Source organism: Serinus canaria, chromosome 12 (assembly GCF_022539315.1).
Source record: "Serinus canaria isolate serCan28SL12 chromosome 12, serCan2020, whole genome shotgun sequence".
Classification (NCBI taxonomy): Eukaryota; Metazoa; Chordata; class Aves; order Passeriformes; family Fringillidae; genus Serinus; species Serinus canaria.
In genome coordinates this window covers 11,124,910-11,143,591 of record NC_066326.1, presented here as the reverse complement: position 1 = coordinate 11,143,591, position 18,682 = coordinate 11,124,910, and the positions used below count along the sequence as shown (strand labels likewise).

The 18,682-nt window shown below is 40.6% G+C and overlaps 1 protein-coding gene across 1 annotated transcript; it reads left to right on the top strand.

Annotated features, from left to right (window-relative positions):
* Positions 1–737: 737 nt before the first annotated feature.
* On the top strand, positions 738–16,962 carry RUVBL1 (RuvB like AAA ATPase 1). The gene is made up of 11 exons (XM_009091265.4): positions 738–966; positions 1,705–1,791; positions 2,414–2,546; positions 6,315–6,466; positions 7,725–7,814; positions 8,640–8,789; positions 10,164–10,227; positions 10,981–11,179; positions 12,884–12,986; positions 15,983–16,074; positions 16,374–16,962. The coding sequence occupies exons 1-11, from the start codon at positions 826–828 to the stop codon at positions 16,531–16,533; spliced, it is 1,371 nt and encodes a 456-aa protein (XP_009089513.3). The 5' UTR covers positions 738–825; the 3' UTR covers positions 16,534–16,962.
* Positions 16,963–18,682: the final 1,720 nt, after the last annotated feature.

Sequence of the window (18,682 nt, the reverse complement as noted above, 5' to 3'; positions counted from 1 at the left end):
CTAGTGGTCTTTTCCGACCTAAATGATACTGTGAATCTTTGACAAAGCTTTAGAAAACACTCTGGGAAAGCCTCAGCTTATTTTTGTGAGCTACAGCAAGCCGAGGTTTTGATAAGGCTCAGGGTTGCTGGCGCACTGTCAGCGGCTGTGGGCGGCTAAGCGACAGGACACCGAGCCGGGGCCACACAGCCCTGCCCCAGCCCAGCAGCAGGACAAACGCTGGCTCCAGCGCCACATCGGCTTGTAGAGAGAGAGAGAGAAAGAAAGAAAGAAAGAAAGAAAGTGCTTTTGGTGCTGCAGGGCCAAGAAACCTGCGAGCAAGAATGAGCTGGTTCCGCCTCCAGGAGGGCTCCGCTCGCCTCTCCCCACACCGCCCTTGCCGATTCAGAGAATCTCAGAACCACTTCGATTGGAAAAGACGTCCAAGATTACAGGATCCAGCCCATGACGGGTCACCACCTTCTGAACCGGACCCTGGCACCGAGTGCCACGTCCAGCGTTTCCCTGAGCGACTCCAGGGACAGCCACTCCGCCGCCCCCCTCCTTCCCGGCCCTACTCCTCCGCAGCGCCCGCGCCCGCCCGGACCGTCCGCGCGCGCCGCACGCGGAAACGTGCGGGCGGACCCTAAAACTCTGAGCCCCCGCGGCTGACGGGCAGGCCCCGCGCCCAATGAGCGCCTAGAGCGCCGCGGCGGGGGCCAATGGCGGAGCGTGGGCGGGGCGCGCCGGCGCGCGCTGGGAGCCCCGGTAACGCGCGGGCCGCGTGCGAACAGCGCGGGGCGGCCGGGCCGGAGCTGCTGCTGCGCTGTCCCGCTGTGCCCCGCCATGAAGATCGAGGAGGTGAAGAGCACCTCGAAGACCCAGCGCATCGCCGCCCACAGCCATGTCAAGGGGCTGGGGCTGGACGAGAGCGGCGCTGCCAAGCCGGCGGGGGCCGGGCTGGTGGGGCAGGAGAATGCGCGGGAGGTGAGCGCGGGGCCGGGCCGGGCCGGACCGGGTGACAAGTCCCCGACAGCCAGGGAGAGTCGTGCCCGGGGTCCTCCCTGTGCCTGCTGCCGTGTGAGACGCGATGGAGGCTGTCGGGGTTGTATTTGCTCTGCTCCTGCTCCGCGCAGGGACGGTGACGGTCTCTCGGGTATCGGCGTAGAAATTGGGGTGTCAGAGGCAACGGAACCGGCCAGAAGGCAGCAGGTTTGATGCAGATGGGGATTGGAGCGTCCGCTTCAGTGCGGGGGCCGGATAAAACCATCATAGAGTCCCTGATTGGTTTGGTTTGGAAGGGATCTTAAGGATGATCTCTCGTTCCAACCCCCCTGCCGTGGGCAGGACACCTCCACTGGACCAGGTTGTTCAGAGCCCCGTCCAACCTGGCCGTGGAAGAAGATCCGTAGAGGATCTGCGGCTGAGGCAGCGAAGATTAACTTCTTGCTTTACTTTCAAACCTCTCTCTGTGCTTGGGACTGCGAGAGTCGAAAAGGAATCGGGGCTCACAGATTGGTTTTCGTTTTCTGTGGTTTTTAATGTCTGTGTCAGATAAAATGATTGTAGAAAGTACGTTATCCTGATCTTGTCTTTCCTTTTGTGTGCATGAAGTTGAAATCTTTATTTTTCATAAAGCCTGTTATCTCTAAAACTTTAATGTTAAAACAAAGGATACTATAGCAATACTTGTGTTAACAGTGTAAATACTTATTTGACTTACAGGCCTGTGGGGTTATAGTGGAGCTAATCAAAAGCAAAAAAATGGCTGGCAGAGCAGTGCTGTTGGCAGGACCTCCTGGAACGGGCAAGGTATTATTTTTCTATTTTGTTACAAAATAAAGTATTTCCAAATCTAGTTTAATTTGTTGTCAAAACTGTTTTAGGGTAGTGGTTACAAAATGTTTTCATATACCAGAATTTTTTTTCAATCAATGTATTGATGTAGTTTTCTACTTGATATTTTTACTTTTGCAGTGTCATTGACACTGGCAGTACCCAGTGGTGTGTTCAGCATCTTGAATGTGAAACCAGCTCTTGTAAGTTACTAAACACATAGGTAACAAGGGCTCTGAAGAAGTTTTAGAAGTTGCTTGGATATTAAAAGCCAGAATAGTTTTTGCTTGTTTACTTTTTTCCCCCCATGCTGTTTTTTTATTCTTTGCATCTGTATCAACTGTCAAATTCAAATGCCCAGTTTCATGTTTTCAGGGGTTTTTTTTAAAGTCTTTGGCCAAGGTCACCTGTGTTGGAGGAGGGTTTGTTATATGTGAGAAATACATGTCAGATAGAATAGCCTTACTATTAAATTGGTAGTTGATGTATAGAAGGTGATGTAATGAGGAAATTAAACTTTGTGCAAAAAGAATGGTTTCTTAATTCACTCCAAAATTAATCTCTGGTTGGTTTTTTGTTTTTTTTTTTCCATTTAAAGACTGCTTTGGCTTTAGCTATTGCTCAGGAACTGGGAAGCAAAGTTCCTTTTTGTCCTATGGTTGGAAGTGAGGTCTATTCCACTGAGATCAAGAAAACAGAAGTTCTAATGGAAAACTTCCGACGTGCAATTGGTAAGTTTCAGGAAAATAATAATTAAGTGTTTGCATGATACTTTGCTTTTTCTCAGTCATCTAAAAAGGAAAGACTATTTAGTGGTCAAGATGTTTCCAGATTTTTGTATGCTTATTTTATTCAGTGATGATCCTAATTTAGTGAATCTCTTTCACGCTTAGTGGAGTCAAGTTTTCTGTTCACAAACTCTAATTTAATTTTTGCATTTTTGTTTGTACTTCATCAGATTGTCTCATCCTTCACATTCACCTCTCTGTTTTTGCCTGTGACTGAATAAAGCTGAAAGAAAAAATAATTTTTAGTTTTTTACATTAGCAGAAATACTTGTAGACAGAAAAATGCTCTTCCTGTTTTTTGATTTAGTGATTTCACCCTACTAAATAAACAGGCTTTATCAGGGCCTCCCAAACAGCATCATTAGCCTGACTTACTGTTCCAGTGAGCACAGAGAAAGTTCCATGCCAACTAAATAAACTCTGTAACTTAATGTCATCCTCAATTCTATGGTCCATTTACAAGTTTGATGTAAATTGGTTTAATTTGCAGCACAGCCTAGGTGACTATCTAAAATCTCTTACACAGCTGCTGCTGACAGCTGATAAATGCAGATAGAAGTGGCCCTTTTTTGTGTGAGGATTTGCTAAAGAGAGCCCAGTTGATTTTAGTCCTGAACATATTAACAGTAATTTTCCTGTTTCAGTGCCATGTTTCCTCTTGGGCTTCATCTGGCAGCAGGAGGGTGAAGTCCCTCAGTTCTTCAGTGAAACAAAAGTATTCCATCGACTGTTATAAGAAAGCAGCTTTCAGTAGTCCCCAGTCTTCTGGTTACCATGAAACTGGCAGAGCCTGGGGGAGGGAAGCCTCAGTAGTCTGCAAAATTTCCTTGATGTGATGAAGTTCCCTGTCAGAGGTTTGGAAACCTGAACCAGCAGGTGGAACTTATGCCATCCATGTTGTCAGTTCTAGAGATAGCAGAGATTTAACAGCCAGCTACATTGTTAGTTCCCTGCATTCCCTGAATGTCAGTAGAGAGACACTTCTAAACAAATATTAGTGTTAATGAAAGATGGAGCTTCTTTTATTCCTATCTGTTGAATTCTGTGTCACATTTTCATAACACAGCCTTTATTGAATATTTTTATGTGTTTAAAAAAAAATTCTCTGAATTATTTTAAAGGACTAGTAACCACCATTTCTTATAATGAAATACTTTCCAGTTGAGTTTTAATCTCAGGTTTTAGCTTCCCTGCTAGGTAAAGAAATATTTTACAAGGGTATGTTAAAAAAAAATGTTCTGTGCAGTGTTGCTGGGTCTGGATGCAAGGGAAGCTTCAGCTTACACATCCATCAGTACTTGAAATTATTAATTTAGGTTCTGTTTTGTTTGTTTGTATGTCTCTGTGGTAGCAGGTTCTGTGTACATTATCATTGCTCATACAATGCATTTTGCTTTCAAGGGGTTTAGCCACCTGAATTTTTAAAAATTATCAGAGATGTTAACAAATTTTTTACTCAATGGTTGGGGTTTTTTTCTTGGAAACTTCAGTCTGACTACTTTGGATCACTTTACAAGAAAGTAAGTTACTCTGAGTTTAGAGAATTTTTATAGTTGAGAGTCTTTTAATAACAGACTCGACATAGTCTCATGGCCAAGTAGTGTTCGGGCTGCAGTAGAGAGTTTATAATATGTAAGAAACCTAAAAGGACAGAGTGGAAATGTGGAGATCAAATTGTTTTATGGTTTAAAAGAAATTTAACTTGGAAGAGATTAATCCTGTACAGAGCTCATTAGCAGCTGGTGAGGATGATGATAGCAGCTAGTGTTAGGAGCTCAGTTGCAGTAAGAAATAACTGCTGCAGCAGCCACTTCAGTGGTGTAACTGTTCCTTGTGTTGCCAAGCTGTACCTGCCAATGGGTGGAGCAAGCCCTGTTCAGCTCCATGGAGTGCTGTTGAACCAGAGCATCAGACAGCCCACAGTTGCTGCCTTGGATTTGTGTCTGATTTGGAAGTAGGAGATCTCTAAGAACTCTTCTGAGAATGAAGTTTGTAGTTGACACATACCTATTCACTTGAAATCAAGGATAATCAGCAGCAAGGTCAAAGCATCAATTACCTTTGTTCAGAGCACGTTCATCTGTAAGTTTTTTCTACAGACACCTCTCTAAGAGCACATTAGTCTGGATTAGAGGAAGGCTTTTGAAGGAAATCTCTGGGTTTGCCCTCGCTGGCTTGGCTTTGACTTGTGGAGCAGAAAGAGCACATGAACTAGTTTCTTTCCTTATGAAATGGAACTGAAAGATTCATTGCATGCTTCAGCAGCATATAAATCATACCTCAAACACAAACAGGCTGCCACATTTTCAGAGCAGGGTAGAGCTTGTGCTGGAAATTTAAAACAAAACAAAGAGGACAAGCAGACCTGGTCCAGTTTGTGGCAGTGGCAGTTTCAGTGTGCAGATTCCCACATTGCTTCACACTCGTTGCTCATGAGCTGGTGTGGTGCAGCCTTGTCTAGGTCAGTTTTTAAACTCAGAGGTTCATTAATGTCTGTCTGGTGTTTTGGCATACCTGAAGGACATTTTAAACATTTCTGAAATTAACTTTGTACACAACTTTTTATCTCATCTTAAGTAAGAGAAAGCAAATATTTCTTACCAAGAATTTGTCATGTTATTCACAGTTAGGCTGTTTCTCACATTTCAGATCCTGGTCTGAATTTGGGCCCAGTAGAGGGAGACAGACTCGTATTTGTCAGTTCTTTATAGCCTCTATCAGCAGCTCAAAATTACTGCTGAAGTGTCTGATCTATTTCAAAGCAAAATGAAAAGTTACAGAACAAGCAAAGGTTTATAAAGTCACAATACCCTCAGACTGGGCAGGATGACTTCCTTATATCTTGTTACAGCCCATTCATTATTTTTGGTATGGCATGTGTGTCTCATAAAATACTTCATGGAGTTTCTTCAGATGTGGATTCTTTGAACTTCTGTGTAGTTAGAACATACATAATTGTAGTGGTGGTGGTGATGATAGTGGGTTTGCTTTGAAACACTCTGCCTGCAAATGTCTTCAGCTCTATATTATTTATCAATTTAAAATAACCTAGTTAATTACAGTAATTGTGACTGGAACAGAAGATAGCCAGATATTCTGGTGATGGCTTGGCTGTCTGAAAATTAACTAAGTAAGGATGTAATTTTCAGCTATTTTGAAATAGTTGTAAATTTGCATTGTAACAGTTTCTGCTAATTTAGCTCACCTTTTGCTGCTAACTTGAAAAATATTTGAAACTGTACATAAACCCTTTAGTAATTTTATGACATTCTGGCACAATACCTGTTAATCAATTTATGTTATATTTTTAACCCAGCTGCTAAAGTATAATTTTTTTTAAATGAAGTTTTTTTTTCTTCTTTTTGTTAACTTTGCAGAGCTTTTTTGATGGTCCAAAAACTGTGTAAATCTCATTATTATATTAATGTCACTAGTTTCAGAAGATGGTCTGTGTTTCTGGCTTTAGCATAAGGAGCAGAAGTTTCATAAACTTCTTAGCAGGTCAGAACTTAGACTGAGCTTTCATTCTGATGCACAGGATGGATATTCTCACTTAATATTGAAGAAGAGAGCAATAATTCGTCTTTCTGCCTTTTAAGTTAAGCATTTCTATGAAATGTAACACACCCTAACAATATGTTACATTTTGTTGACAGTACAGCAGCAGACTCCTAAGTTCATACTGAAATGATTTTTAACAATTTCTTGCAGGGTTGAGGATTAAAGAGACCAAGGAAGTTTATGAAGGAGAAGTCACAGAACTGACTCCCTGTGAGACTGAGAATCCTATGGGGGGATATGGCAAAACCATCAGCCATGTAATTATAGGACTCAAAACTGCAAAGGGAACCAAACAGTTGAAGGTAAGTGTGGTAGATTCTCAGAGATTTCCTTAAGTATTTTGGGTTTGCAGCTTCTATTTTTAGCACTTCTTATTTCCATTTCAGGCCCTTGATCCACTCTGTCAAGTGGGGCTGCCAGGAGGCTGCTTTCTTTGGCTAGACAACTTTATCCTGACTGTTTATCTGCTTTATGTAGAATACTTAGATATTGGTCTTGTGTCCTACTAATTGCAATAGGAGATAAACCCATCATCACTTGGTTAGCAGCTGCTCTTTCTCTGTTTGGCAGCACTCACCTGAATGTCTTCAAGGAGTTAAAAGTGAGTTTTAATAGGAAGAGATCCTGATGCAATTTTGAAAATGACAAGTACCACAAAAAATGGGCTGACTTGGCAATCTGAGCTTCATTCTGTCTCAGTCTGTGATACACTCTGACCCTGGCTATAAATTAATGTTCATGGTAATAAACATACAAGAAAGGCCTTGTTTGGTTTTGTTTTCATGATTGTCAGGAACCAAATTTTTTGAGGATGGCTTGGGAAATATTGGCTGTTTGAATATAATTTATTCTTTCTGTCACATCTTTTCTTTCTACATGGGGTGTCATGCTCTAGTGAATATTTGATAGAGAACTGGAAATTGAGCTGGTGTGTTGCCAGCTCAGGCCCACTTTCCTTTTGTTTTCTTGTCTCCATTCAATTTCCCTGTCAGACTTGGAGAGAACTAAAAGCAGTCTCTGTTGTTAAGTATCATCTTTCATTTGTTCACTCTGAAAACAAGGAAATGAAGAGCAAAAGTGAATAAACATGTACCAGGAGAAACAAAGGCATCTAATATATTCTACACCCACTCTCCCTCACAGAGCTCCACAGAGGATAAGGAACATTGATTCATATAGTCATATATTCTATATGCTATGGCCAGATTTTTTATACAAGTTTTCCTAGAAAGCTAGAGAACTACTGTTTCTTAGGTATAAATACATTGTCACATTACTCAGAGGTAAGTTTTGTAGCTGATACCATTATGTTTCTGGCACTGTCACTTCCTTTTGGTTAGCAGATTTTTTTGTAAGTCAGCAAGTTCTGTGCATCTTCCGGATTTATTCGCTATCCCTACTCCAAACGTTACAGCTTTATAAAATCCTAGAGGTATTGTCAGGGTGAGTTGCTGTTTAATTTCGTCTGATGGGAGTGAGCTTCAAACTGAGTTTTTTTACCTTGATTACCATAACAATATGGAGCTGTTTTGATCAACTGTGCTGTTTGCTTGTCCCCAGCTGGACCCGAGCATTTTTGAGAGCTTGCAGAAGGAGCGAGTGGAAACTGGTGACGTTATTTATATTGAAGCAAACAGTGGAGCTGTCAAGGTAAAAGAAAAGTTCTGTACTTTTATGCAGCTGTATGTTTTTTGCAGACCTTTCTCTGCCTTTGTCAGAAGGCTCTCTGATTTATTAACCTTAACTGACATGATATGTTTACATGGAAATTTTAAAAAAGATCCCAGTGCTTTCCTTATCGGGAGAGAAAAGTCTCTTTTGCACCCAGAGGATGTGGAGATCTGGTTCACAATTAAGGTCATCTGGCAAGGAAGCTATCACTGATGCTGTCTGGATGAGTTTTCTTTTCTGTAAGATCAAGGCATCTCTAAGGGAAGAGGGGAAGAACCAAACAACTTTAGTCATTTTCAGGCTGACATGTGCAGTGTATTTAATCTTTCTTTTATCGCTCTGATATTTTCTCCACAAGATATATACATGTAGAAGGGAATACTGCATTAGTTAGCATTCTTTTCATATCTGATTTAGAAAGTGTACAGTGATACTTGCTGTTTAATGGATGAGCATAATATTTTCTATCATAATAAATCACCCACCTACAAAGGAGGTTCTCCCAATCTCTGGTTAATCTGCTGGATTTGTCCTTTAGCAAGAATTGTGTACAGTAAAAGAAGGGGAGAGAGGAGTAGAATATTGTTGCCACTGAAAATATCAGGTGTTTCTCAACAGAGTTTTTGAGCTTTAATCAGCAGATAGGGTATGCCTATTGCTAAGCAGGGAGTGGGATGTCTGAATTGTCAGCTGAAGCTTGTCAGAACTGGAATTGTGACCTAACTATGTTATCAAATTCATGTCACTCAAGGTTTTGGTACTGAAATTAATTCTATACCTGGGTTTCTCTTTTTTGTTCCTCAGAGGCAAGGCAGGTGTGATATCTATGCTACAGAATTTGACCTTGAAGCTGAAGAGTATGTTCCCTTGCCAAAAGGTGATGTGCACAAGAAAAAGGAAATTATTCAGGATGTCACCCTGCATGACTTGGATGTGGCCAATGCTCGACCTCAGGTATCTGACTTCACCAATTAAATCTTTACAGAAAAATTATTTGAGATAGTTGTGATGTTACTAGAATAATTGAGATGTAGGAAGTTGAGCTAACTCACCCTCAAAGATTCCACTACAGGAAAAGCAGTAGGTGTTACACCTGGAAGCCAGTCTAGCTCCCCTCAGGGAGGTCATGCTGCAGCTGGCTGCCTCAGGGCCCTGCTGTGGAGGTTAGAGGCAGTTGCTTCCTTAGAATTCACGCCCCTGGTGATGGAATACTGTCAGGATAACACTCCTAGCACTACAGAGAACAGTCTGGGAGTTGTTCTCTGAGATTAGATAGATCAGCTTTGAGGTTATGTAGTTGCTTACTATATAACCTCAAAACTGATCTATCACTTTCTTTTCCTAGGGAGGACAGGAACAGCTTCCACACAGGTGTTTGGGATTCACCACCTTTACAGTTAATGCAAAATCTAGACCCTGCTCTCTTCCCTCCACTGCTGTGCCCCATCACTTGCAGAAAAAGAGCATTGTGGGCTGTTGCCTCTGACCAGAAAAAGGGATTATTGCTTTCTCTCTAGAAGGAAAGCTGCCTACAGGTGTGAGGTAGCAGCAGCCAAACCTGCATAATTTCATTTATTGGAAGTTCTGAATGCAGATTAATATACTCTGCTCTGTTTATGGTTTTATAACCATGAAATGGAAACTGCAAGGACTGTGATAAAAGGTATCTTAAGTATTTTTGACTGCTGTGCAATCTGTTGATGTTCTTACTTATTTCAGAAATGTTTCATAGCCAATTGTTAAACTTCTTTGTGAATTTCGATAGGGCTCTGCATGTATTGCAGCAAAAGAAATCCTAGAAAATTAAAGAATTACTCCTTGCTGTGTCTTCATATAAATCCACTCTTGAGGTAATTCTATCTGTGTCAAAAACAGAAGTCACTGACAGTTTTAAAGGCTGGAATCCCTACAGTAAAACAATGCAACTCTTTAACTTAGTCAATTTCAAAATAATTGGAAAAAAAAATTCTAAAAATCATGGTATTAAAAAGTTATAAAATTTAGAATCATTCTTCCTGTGTTGACAGGCTGAACACCTACTGTGCATGCAGGCAGTCCAAGTCTCTGTGTTCCCTGACAGCTTCTTCCTTAAGAGCTCCTCTGTGACAATTTTTTCAAGAGAGGATATCTCATTTTGATTTTTTATGCTCTCCAAATGAGCAAGGATGAGGGGGTAGCTAGGTGATAATGTTTAGAATACTGCTGTGGTGAGGTGACCTAAACTTTGTCTAATCATCAGAGGCTGCTGTTAACTCTAAAACCAATCCCTAACCTATAAAATTTCTTACTACATGACCTCACAGCTGATTTGTCACTTTCTTTTCCTAGGGAGGGCAAGACATCCTTTCTATGATGGGACAGTTGATGAAACCTAAGAAAACTGAAATTACTGGTATGAAACTTCTATGGCATTTTGAGATTATATAATCTATGTGTTTTCCAGTTAGAAAAGGATTAAAAATAGAGTTACTATATTTAAGTGAATGCATACATAATACATATTCATAAATACTCAGATTTCCAAAAGCAGTGATACAGTTTCTAGAATTGCAATGGCTGGAGACAGTACAAGTTACTGATTCTTGCATGTAGTGGTAAAATGTTACTATCTAAATTTAAATCAAAATCTCTTTGAATACCTAACTGAATGGTCATCTTTGAAGTCTTTTGTCTGTCCCAGAGGTTGCTTGGCTTATTCTAATACCAGATATGTTGATGTAACATCTGGCATAGCTTTGAGAGCAGTAGGTTCACAGAAACATTTCTTTTTTGGTTAAATTCAACTTCTTTGCTGAAATAGGGTAGCATTCTTTCAGTGATGTTCTTTTCAGCCATGCTTGGAAACTTCAGTAAGTTTTGTGTTTAAAATGAGGTTTGACTTGACTTCTCCACCCCTACTAAACTCCATCTCCCTACAGCAATCAAATTTTCACGTGTGAATATTTCAGTTAGAAATACTTTGTTGGCAGATACCTCCTCAACACAGTGTAAAATGTCACAAAATTTTAGAGTGACAGAAATTTTCCTTGTGGCAGTAAGATACCAAACCATGGAAAAATTCGAAGAGAATTTTCCTTGCTTCAAGCTTTACCCTCTGACCTATAGTTCATTAGCAGGACAACCAACAGTTTCTTTTTGTTCTCAGACAAACTTCGAGGAGAGATAAATAAGGTGGTGAACAAATACATTGACCAAGGCATTGCAGAGCTGGTGCCAGGTGTGCTCTTTGTGGATGAGGTTCACATGCTGGACATTGAGTGTTTCACATACCTGCACCGAGCCCTGGAATCTTCTATTTCCCCCATTGTCATCTTTGCTTCCAACCGAGGAAACTGCATTATCAGGTATGATGGCTAAATTTGAAATTGCCTCTTTGCATTGTTCCATAAACCTTGGAATTAGCTGTGTCAGTAGAGTTGCAATCTTTGAAGGCTTTTGTCGCTGACACTGACACCTGTGATAATCCTCTGCATGAGCTGCAAGCTGCATTGGTGCTCAAGAACTGCTCATGAGCTTCATGATGGGACAAGCATTTAACACCAGGCTGGCTAGAATTCCTCCTTTCCCCTAACACATCGCTCCTCCTCTAACAGTCTCTGAATTTTTTACTTCTGGGTGATTTGTGACGGTCACCATTCTCATTACATCTGTTGCCTGCACATTAGGGACATCAAAAGCACCAGAGCTACAAACCTCTAATACCATTGTTTCCTGCTTCTGGATTATTTTGCTGCTTGCAATCCTAATTCCATCAGACTCTAGCTTCTAGTTCATACTGTGTCACAGTTCAGCCTCTCCCTTTTCCTGCTCTGTTGGTCTGGCATTTTGTGATTCTTCAGTCTTGCCAACCAACTTGTTTTTCATTTCCACTTCACTTTGATATTTTGCACCCACAAAATGCATTCTTTGCATGTTCAGTAAAAGTTCTCTCCTCTGATTTCAGTCTTCTGTAAGTTCTACTACCAGTTTGTGGTCTAGGTCTAATTATGTCTAAACAAGCTGTCATTAGCAATGATTGCTATTCTTTAGATTGATTTAATTCAGCTGTATAACCAGCTTTTCCTTTCCCTCATAGTGGCTCATCTGGTATTAATCTTTCTCTGTTTGCATTGGTTAGAAGTGAGAATGATAAGCCCTTCAAAAATGTTTAAGATGGACATTACTTCACTCTGTTGGCAAAGATACAAAAAAGCTGTCTTGTAAAAGTAAAGGAAGTAGAGATCTGTCAGCATGGATTCACTGCAGATCTTGTTATGAAAAAGCTGTGATTTAAGAAAGAAAATTTTCCATATAATAGTGACAGCTAATATTGGAGAACCATGGCCAGAGCTGCAGCTACCTAAATTCTAGCACTGAACTTCACAGTGTAATTCTTTACCAGCACTTCACTGTTTTTACTGCAATCTGTGTAATTCTCCTAAATTAAATCTGGGTATCTTTTGACTTCACAGTAAATACAGTGGTCTTGGGAAACCAAGAGTGCATGTGTCTGGAGGCTGTGCTGTTGGGTGTTGTGTGTCAAACAAATAAAATGGTTGGGGATCTAGATCCTGCCCTGTCCTTCATACAGAGACCTAAACTTCTCAGTTTGCTGGATTGCAGGCATGGAATGTAAACCACCAAAGTATTCACTAGAGGGACTGGAAAGAATGGCTTGCTCAGCAAGAGGGGATGTTCTCCAAATGGATGATAGTATATATAATTTTTGCTGATACTGCTAAACATCTTAGTAGGAATGATTTGTTCCTTGCTGGAGGATGCACTGGAACATTAGATAAGGCTGTATTGTGAGATACAATACAAGAAAGCACCTCTCAATGTATTTGAGAGGCATGTTTAAGAGCTCCAGCAATAGTGTTTGTTTCCTTGGGGCTGTCTGGAATGAACCTTAGACCAGAATGTTTCCTGTCTCTGACCCAGGGGGTGTGTGTCTGTGTGGACACACAACAATTGTAAACTAGTGTAGGCACTCTGTACTGATTTTAACCAAATCAATGTACTGAACTCCCAGTAGTGTCTGATTTCTTTCTGTTTGGTTTCTCCTCTAGAGGCACAGAGGATATTGTGTCTCCTCATGGAATACCACTGGACCTGCTGGATCGAGTCATGATTATCAGAACCATGCTCTATACACCCCAAGAAATGAAGCAGGTATGCGCAGGATTTTAAAGAGCTTGTTACAAGCCCCCAACGTTGTGCACAGCTTCTGCCTGTTCTCTTACTGTAGAGATGTTTGACTCTGTGGTCACCAGGGCTTCTGCCAGAAAGCTTCCTGCTTGCTAAAAGCCTGCTTCTCTAGGAGTCAATACAGAGAGCTGGTTAAAGCTGTGCATACCTCTCTGACTGCCAGCCACTGAGGAGCTGCTGAGTACATGTGGAGCTGGAAGAGGCACCTCACCTGCAGGAAGGGATGAACTGTTAGCTGAAACAGTCTCTTGCACAGATGTACTTTCCATAGTTAGCAGATTTCAGCAGGTAGTGCTTTTTCAGTTGGTGAAGATGAAGTGTCACATCATGGGATCTTTGATCCCAGACCTCAGGCTTTTCCCTCACATGAGAGGGATTGAGGAATACAACCTCATGTGCTGCATTTTTGCCTTTATGCCCTTATGTACTGTAGCTTTAACCTAGTGGGGCTGTCTCCTGAAACAGGGAGAATTTAATGTTCCTAGTTAAGTTTGGAAATGTAAGCACAGAAAGTGTTGCAGAGAGATCCTTCCAAATGCCTGGAAGTTTTCCTGTGGGGCCATCACAATGTGTTGTGTATTGATTATAATGCTTGGTGCCATTAGGATGCATTGTGTCAAAGATCCCCCCTCATTAGCCTCTCAGTGCTGGGAAGTGACACAAGGCAGAAGACATTAGGGTTTACCATGTCAATTCTTTGTATTTTTTAAGAGATAGTGTCAGTGGAGGAGAGTGTTTTGCCAGATAATGGTCTCCTGCTGCTGGAGAAGTGCCAAGGTGACATGGATGCATTTATGGAACAGAGGCAAAGCTTCATTTCACTTGGTTTGAGGAGCTTTTCATTGATGATGTCCTGAGCTGTTCTCAGGATGATTTTTTTTTTTGTACCTAAAGGACACTTTGAAGCATTATGGTGTAGATTGGAGTAGAAGCAGCCCAGTGATTTAACAATACAATTAGGCTTAGTCTACAAAACAAACTTTCATGTGTGACTTTTACTCAGCCTGGGTGTATTAAAGGCTGTCTGGATTTCCCTGTAGTGTAAGTGAATTCTGTGTAGTTAGTGCTGTATTACCATGCAGGTAAGACACTTTCTGAATGCTGATGTTCAGAAGAGCTGGGTAAGTGCTGGGATTTCCACCCTCCCCAGGGCTGAAGGAAAGGAAGTGTTCAGAGTAGCATTTCCTAAAGGTAAAAATCGAGTTCAGACATTGGGCCCCATAAATCATGTTCCCATAGTCAGATAACCTCATCTTCCCTTAAATTAAGGCTTTTGAATGGCAACTTCTCATGGGAGAAGAGGAGGAACTATTACACTTTGGCTTCTAACTGAGTACAGTTGGGGTGGGGGTAAAAGCAAGGCATAAGTAAGTTCTCTATTTTTATTCCCATTTGTCTTTCATGTTAGGAGGAAGATTCTGCTGCTGATGTTTCTGTGTGAGACTCTTAGTCTTCACAATTGATTCCTTTTTTAGCACAGAATCTGGTCATGTATCTACTGAAAGTTTGTTCGTAACCAGTTCAAACTATTTTTTTGGGCACGTTGATAAAGTAGAAATCCCATTGTGAAGTGCTGCTCTGAGACAAGACACACAGTAACCTTAGTGCAGCCAGAATATGGAAAAAATGCACTTTCATGCTTATTCTAGTCAGGTGGTGGTGTAATCAATTTTTTTTTGCATAAGTGCCTTGGATATTAAAGGTTATAACTGAGGTGTTTTGTTCCTAATGTATTTCACCTGATAAACACTTGTTTTCCTATTCCATAGTAAATGCATACCTAAGCAAGTGGTGGATTAATGGCTTGGGCCCTGGTCCTTGGGTAATGTTCTACCAGGTTATAGATAAAAAGTTATTCTGAAAAACATTGTTGAAGATGTGACATTCAAAACCTTGTTTGTAGCAGAGGAGGAACAAAGTAGCAGTGTTTGAATGAAGGGAAGGGGATGTCTAGGTGATCTACTGGAAAAAAAATCTTTGATCTGAAATTGCAATTGGCAGCAGCATTGCCAATATTCAGTGCACATATCTTAGCACCAACTTTCTGCCATTTCAAGCCCCTCTCTTCCTCTGTTCCCTGAGCGCATTTTTATGGCTTTAATTTAAACGAGTGCTTCTTGATATCTTGTTTACAAAGCTGCCAAAGTGAAAAATACCTGTATTATATGAGGCTTGCAGTTCCAGAGTTATCTCTGCACTACAACACAACATCATTATCCAGTCTGCCCCTTATCACTCAGCTGGTAATACAGACTACCGAGAGACTTGTGCCACTTTTGTTACAGCTTTATATGCTCAGGCTTATTGGTGATATCTTCCTCTCCAACTTTGTAAAGATCTTCAAACTGGTACAAGCCTGAGACTGTTCTTAAAAGATTAGATTCCTCTTAGTGATTTTTTTTTCTTCTTGAAAGAATAGGTGAATCATAGAGAGTAACTTTTTGATTTATTTTACTATCTTCTTGTCAGTTGAATAAAAAGTGTGTTGTGAGCTGCTAAGGAAAGGGTGTAGCTTTCTGTAGGGCTTTTTGGAGGGCTCTGCTCTACAGCACCAGTGATACACTGCAGAATTCAGTAACTGGTGTGACTATCCAGAAGTCTCCAGCTGCCACTAACTTCTAACATATATGTTCCATTTTCTTTTTTAAGTTCTCATATTCTGCTCCTTATTAGTAGGTAGGCTTTGCTAAGTTGTGCAGAGTTACCATGAAGGGTTAGCAGTCCAGATGTGTTACTTTACCTTCCTTGTGTGATAATTTTTTTTTACCATTGTATTTGCCTGTTCAAAGACTTAGAATTCTACAAATTCTGGTTTCGTGATAATTTACACCAGGATAACTCTCCACACCATCTTGTTTTGTACTATGTCTCATTTCTAAGCTGACAGTTTACAGATACTAAGTTAAGTAATTTAGCATGTTAATTGTTTGGGCACGTACCTCACTTACTCTTCCCAACAGATCACAAAACTTCGTGCTCAGACAGAAGGGATTAATATCAGTGAAGAAGCTCTAAACCACTTAGGGGAAATTGGTACCAAGACAACCCTAAGGTAAGTTGAGCACAGTTTTCTATTCAGCATGACTGGGTCTAATGCCACTGTAGGATAACTCACTGCTGGAAGCAGACAAACCTCTCCTTTACAATGACGTGGTCTGTTAACAATCATTAAAAAGAGAGTGGAAATGCTCCTCTTTTCTTCTTTAAAGAATGAATGTGCTGGAGTGCTTGCTGACTCTCTCATACTGCTGGTAGAGCTGTGTTTCCTAGCAAATGTCCCAGCTCTCTGTGTCATCAGTTCCCTGGGATGCACTGAATTGTAATTACTCATCTGCCTCTGTTTGATCACAGGTATGCTGTGCAGTTGCTGACCCCAGCTAACCTGCTTGCCAAGATTAATGGGAAAGACAGCATTGAGAAAGAGCATATTGAAGAAATAAATGAACTTTTCTATGATGCTAAATCCTCAGCAAAAATCTTGGCTGATCAACAGGAGAAGTACATGAAATGAAAAGCTTATCATGTTCCATGCTTTGAAGTAGCTTTAACCCTTAGCCAGGGCTGGCTTAGTTATTGAATGAGAAATGTTAATGGTTTGTCTCTTTTGGGACTGAAGAATATTTGAATGTTGGACTGCTTTGTCAGGCCAGAATTAACTATTGAGTGTTCCTATTTCATTATAAACAATGAGATGCTCCATGGTTTGTGTGCAACATCTTAGTCTCCCTTTTATCAGTATATGTGACATTAGTAGCTCTTGGCCCATCAGTTTTGTCTTTAGATTTCATTACAAAAGAGCTCCAACTCAAGCTGATGTTTAAGAACAGTCTATTTTCTTTATGAATCCGGTTTTAAAAAATAGTTTCCTTTTACAGATGATAACTTTTTGGTTTTGAATCAGTTTGTCTGAAGTACTTTATAATAAAACATGTCAAGAATATTGGAAGTGTGTGTGTGTTCACTCTGGATGTTGACCTGTCTAAGAAACAGTCAAAATAAACTGGAATTAACAAAGCCAAATATGAGTGAAATGGATCTTCAACACAAAAATAGATTGCAGCAAAGGGAAAGATAGATTGGGACCTTTTGAAAGGGTTAACTTCTTTGTAGGGTTTGGGTTTTATTTTCTGAAGACTTCCTTAGAGAATGCAGAAATACATAATCATTATCTTAGCCCTGTTTAAAGCATTTCCTCCAGAGAAACCTAATTTTTTCTTGTGTTTTCCTAAAGCAGATTAAAAAAAAAATTCCATCATGATTAGCTATTTTTTTCCACTATCCCCACTTGCTTGATCACTCAGGACAAATTTTCAGACTAAAACTGAAATCCCTCTCTGCACAGTGTGGATGAACTTCAGCTTAGTCTCATGTTCACAGCTGTGTGAAGCATGGATGCCTGATTGCTTCACAGCACTTGGAGGTTAAATGATTCATGATTTAGATCCCTGTAACACTGAAATACAAACCTCTGTAACCACATAAATGGATGTATTGGAGAAAAAATGTAGAAGCCTTATCAAGTGACTAACCTCACATTCCTTATTAGACCCTTTAGGGATTTAAAATTCTGTACACTGCCTAAATAAGCATTTCTTGGGGTAGGGTGGGAAAAATAGTCACTTATCACAGGAGGCAAGGTTTAAATGTCCTTTTTAGCATATGCAAAGTGGACATTGAAGAGGATGACTTTTCAATTAACTCATCAAAATGTTCATCTATGTTCCTGAATGAGACACTGCCTCACAAATACCAAACAAACAAACTCAGCCTTCCAGGAGTCCTTCACAGGAAGTCAGTGGTTCCTCATGTGGGGACAATCTCACTGATGCCAAATTAGGCAGACACAGGCCTGTGGGTTGGGGGGGGGGGTTGTTGTTTTGTTGTGTTCTTAAAGGTGAAATCTACTTCTGTTATCCATTTTGCTTTCCTAAGAGGTTTTCTGAGACTTTGTGGTAATTACAGAAGCTAAAATTACCACAAAGCCATAGCATGCACATTTGTATAAAATAATTTACATGGGTTAATTGATACATACCAAATGTAACAAAGCTCCCTTGTTAAATCAGGGAATTCTGCCTTCTAAAACACACAGGAGCTCAGTCATCATCTCCTTGGGGAAGGAGTCCAGCTGCTAAAAATCTCTGTCCTCACTCCCTTATGCTCTGGAGGCTTGTCTCTTCCTTGTGCTGAAGTGCTGTTAGTGGAAATTGCTAATGATTTTTCAGCTCCAGTAACTGTGGACTGGACAGCAGAGTCTGCTGGGGAGAAAAAAACAGAGCTGGAAGGAAGCTGGGTGGTTTGGATTAAATAATGTTTTGATCATATTCTACCATCTCAGTCATGTAGAAACCTGTCCCATTCTTCAAAGTAAAATTCAGTAGTCTCGTCAGCCAGCCCTAATTAGCTTTTGTACTTTAAATAATCTACCTACTCCTTTCTCTACATCTGCAAATAAACAATAATGACAGATAGATTTAATGAATTATTTTATCTGTGAGTATTTTTGGCCAAGGAGAATTACTGCTTTCAAACCTAAAAATCTGCTCTTACTAACTCCGAATGAATAAAGATTGCAATTACACCAGCAGAATAATTTTCACAGTGCTTCTAAAACCTCTTTTTACTGTGGCTGGATGGCACGTTCTGTTTTAGTGCTATGG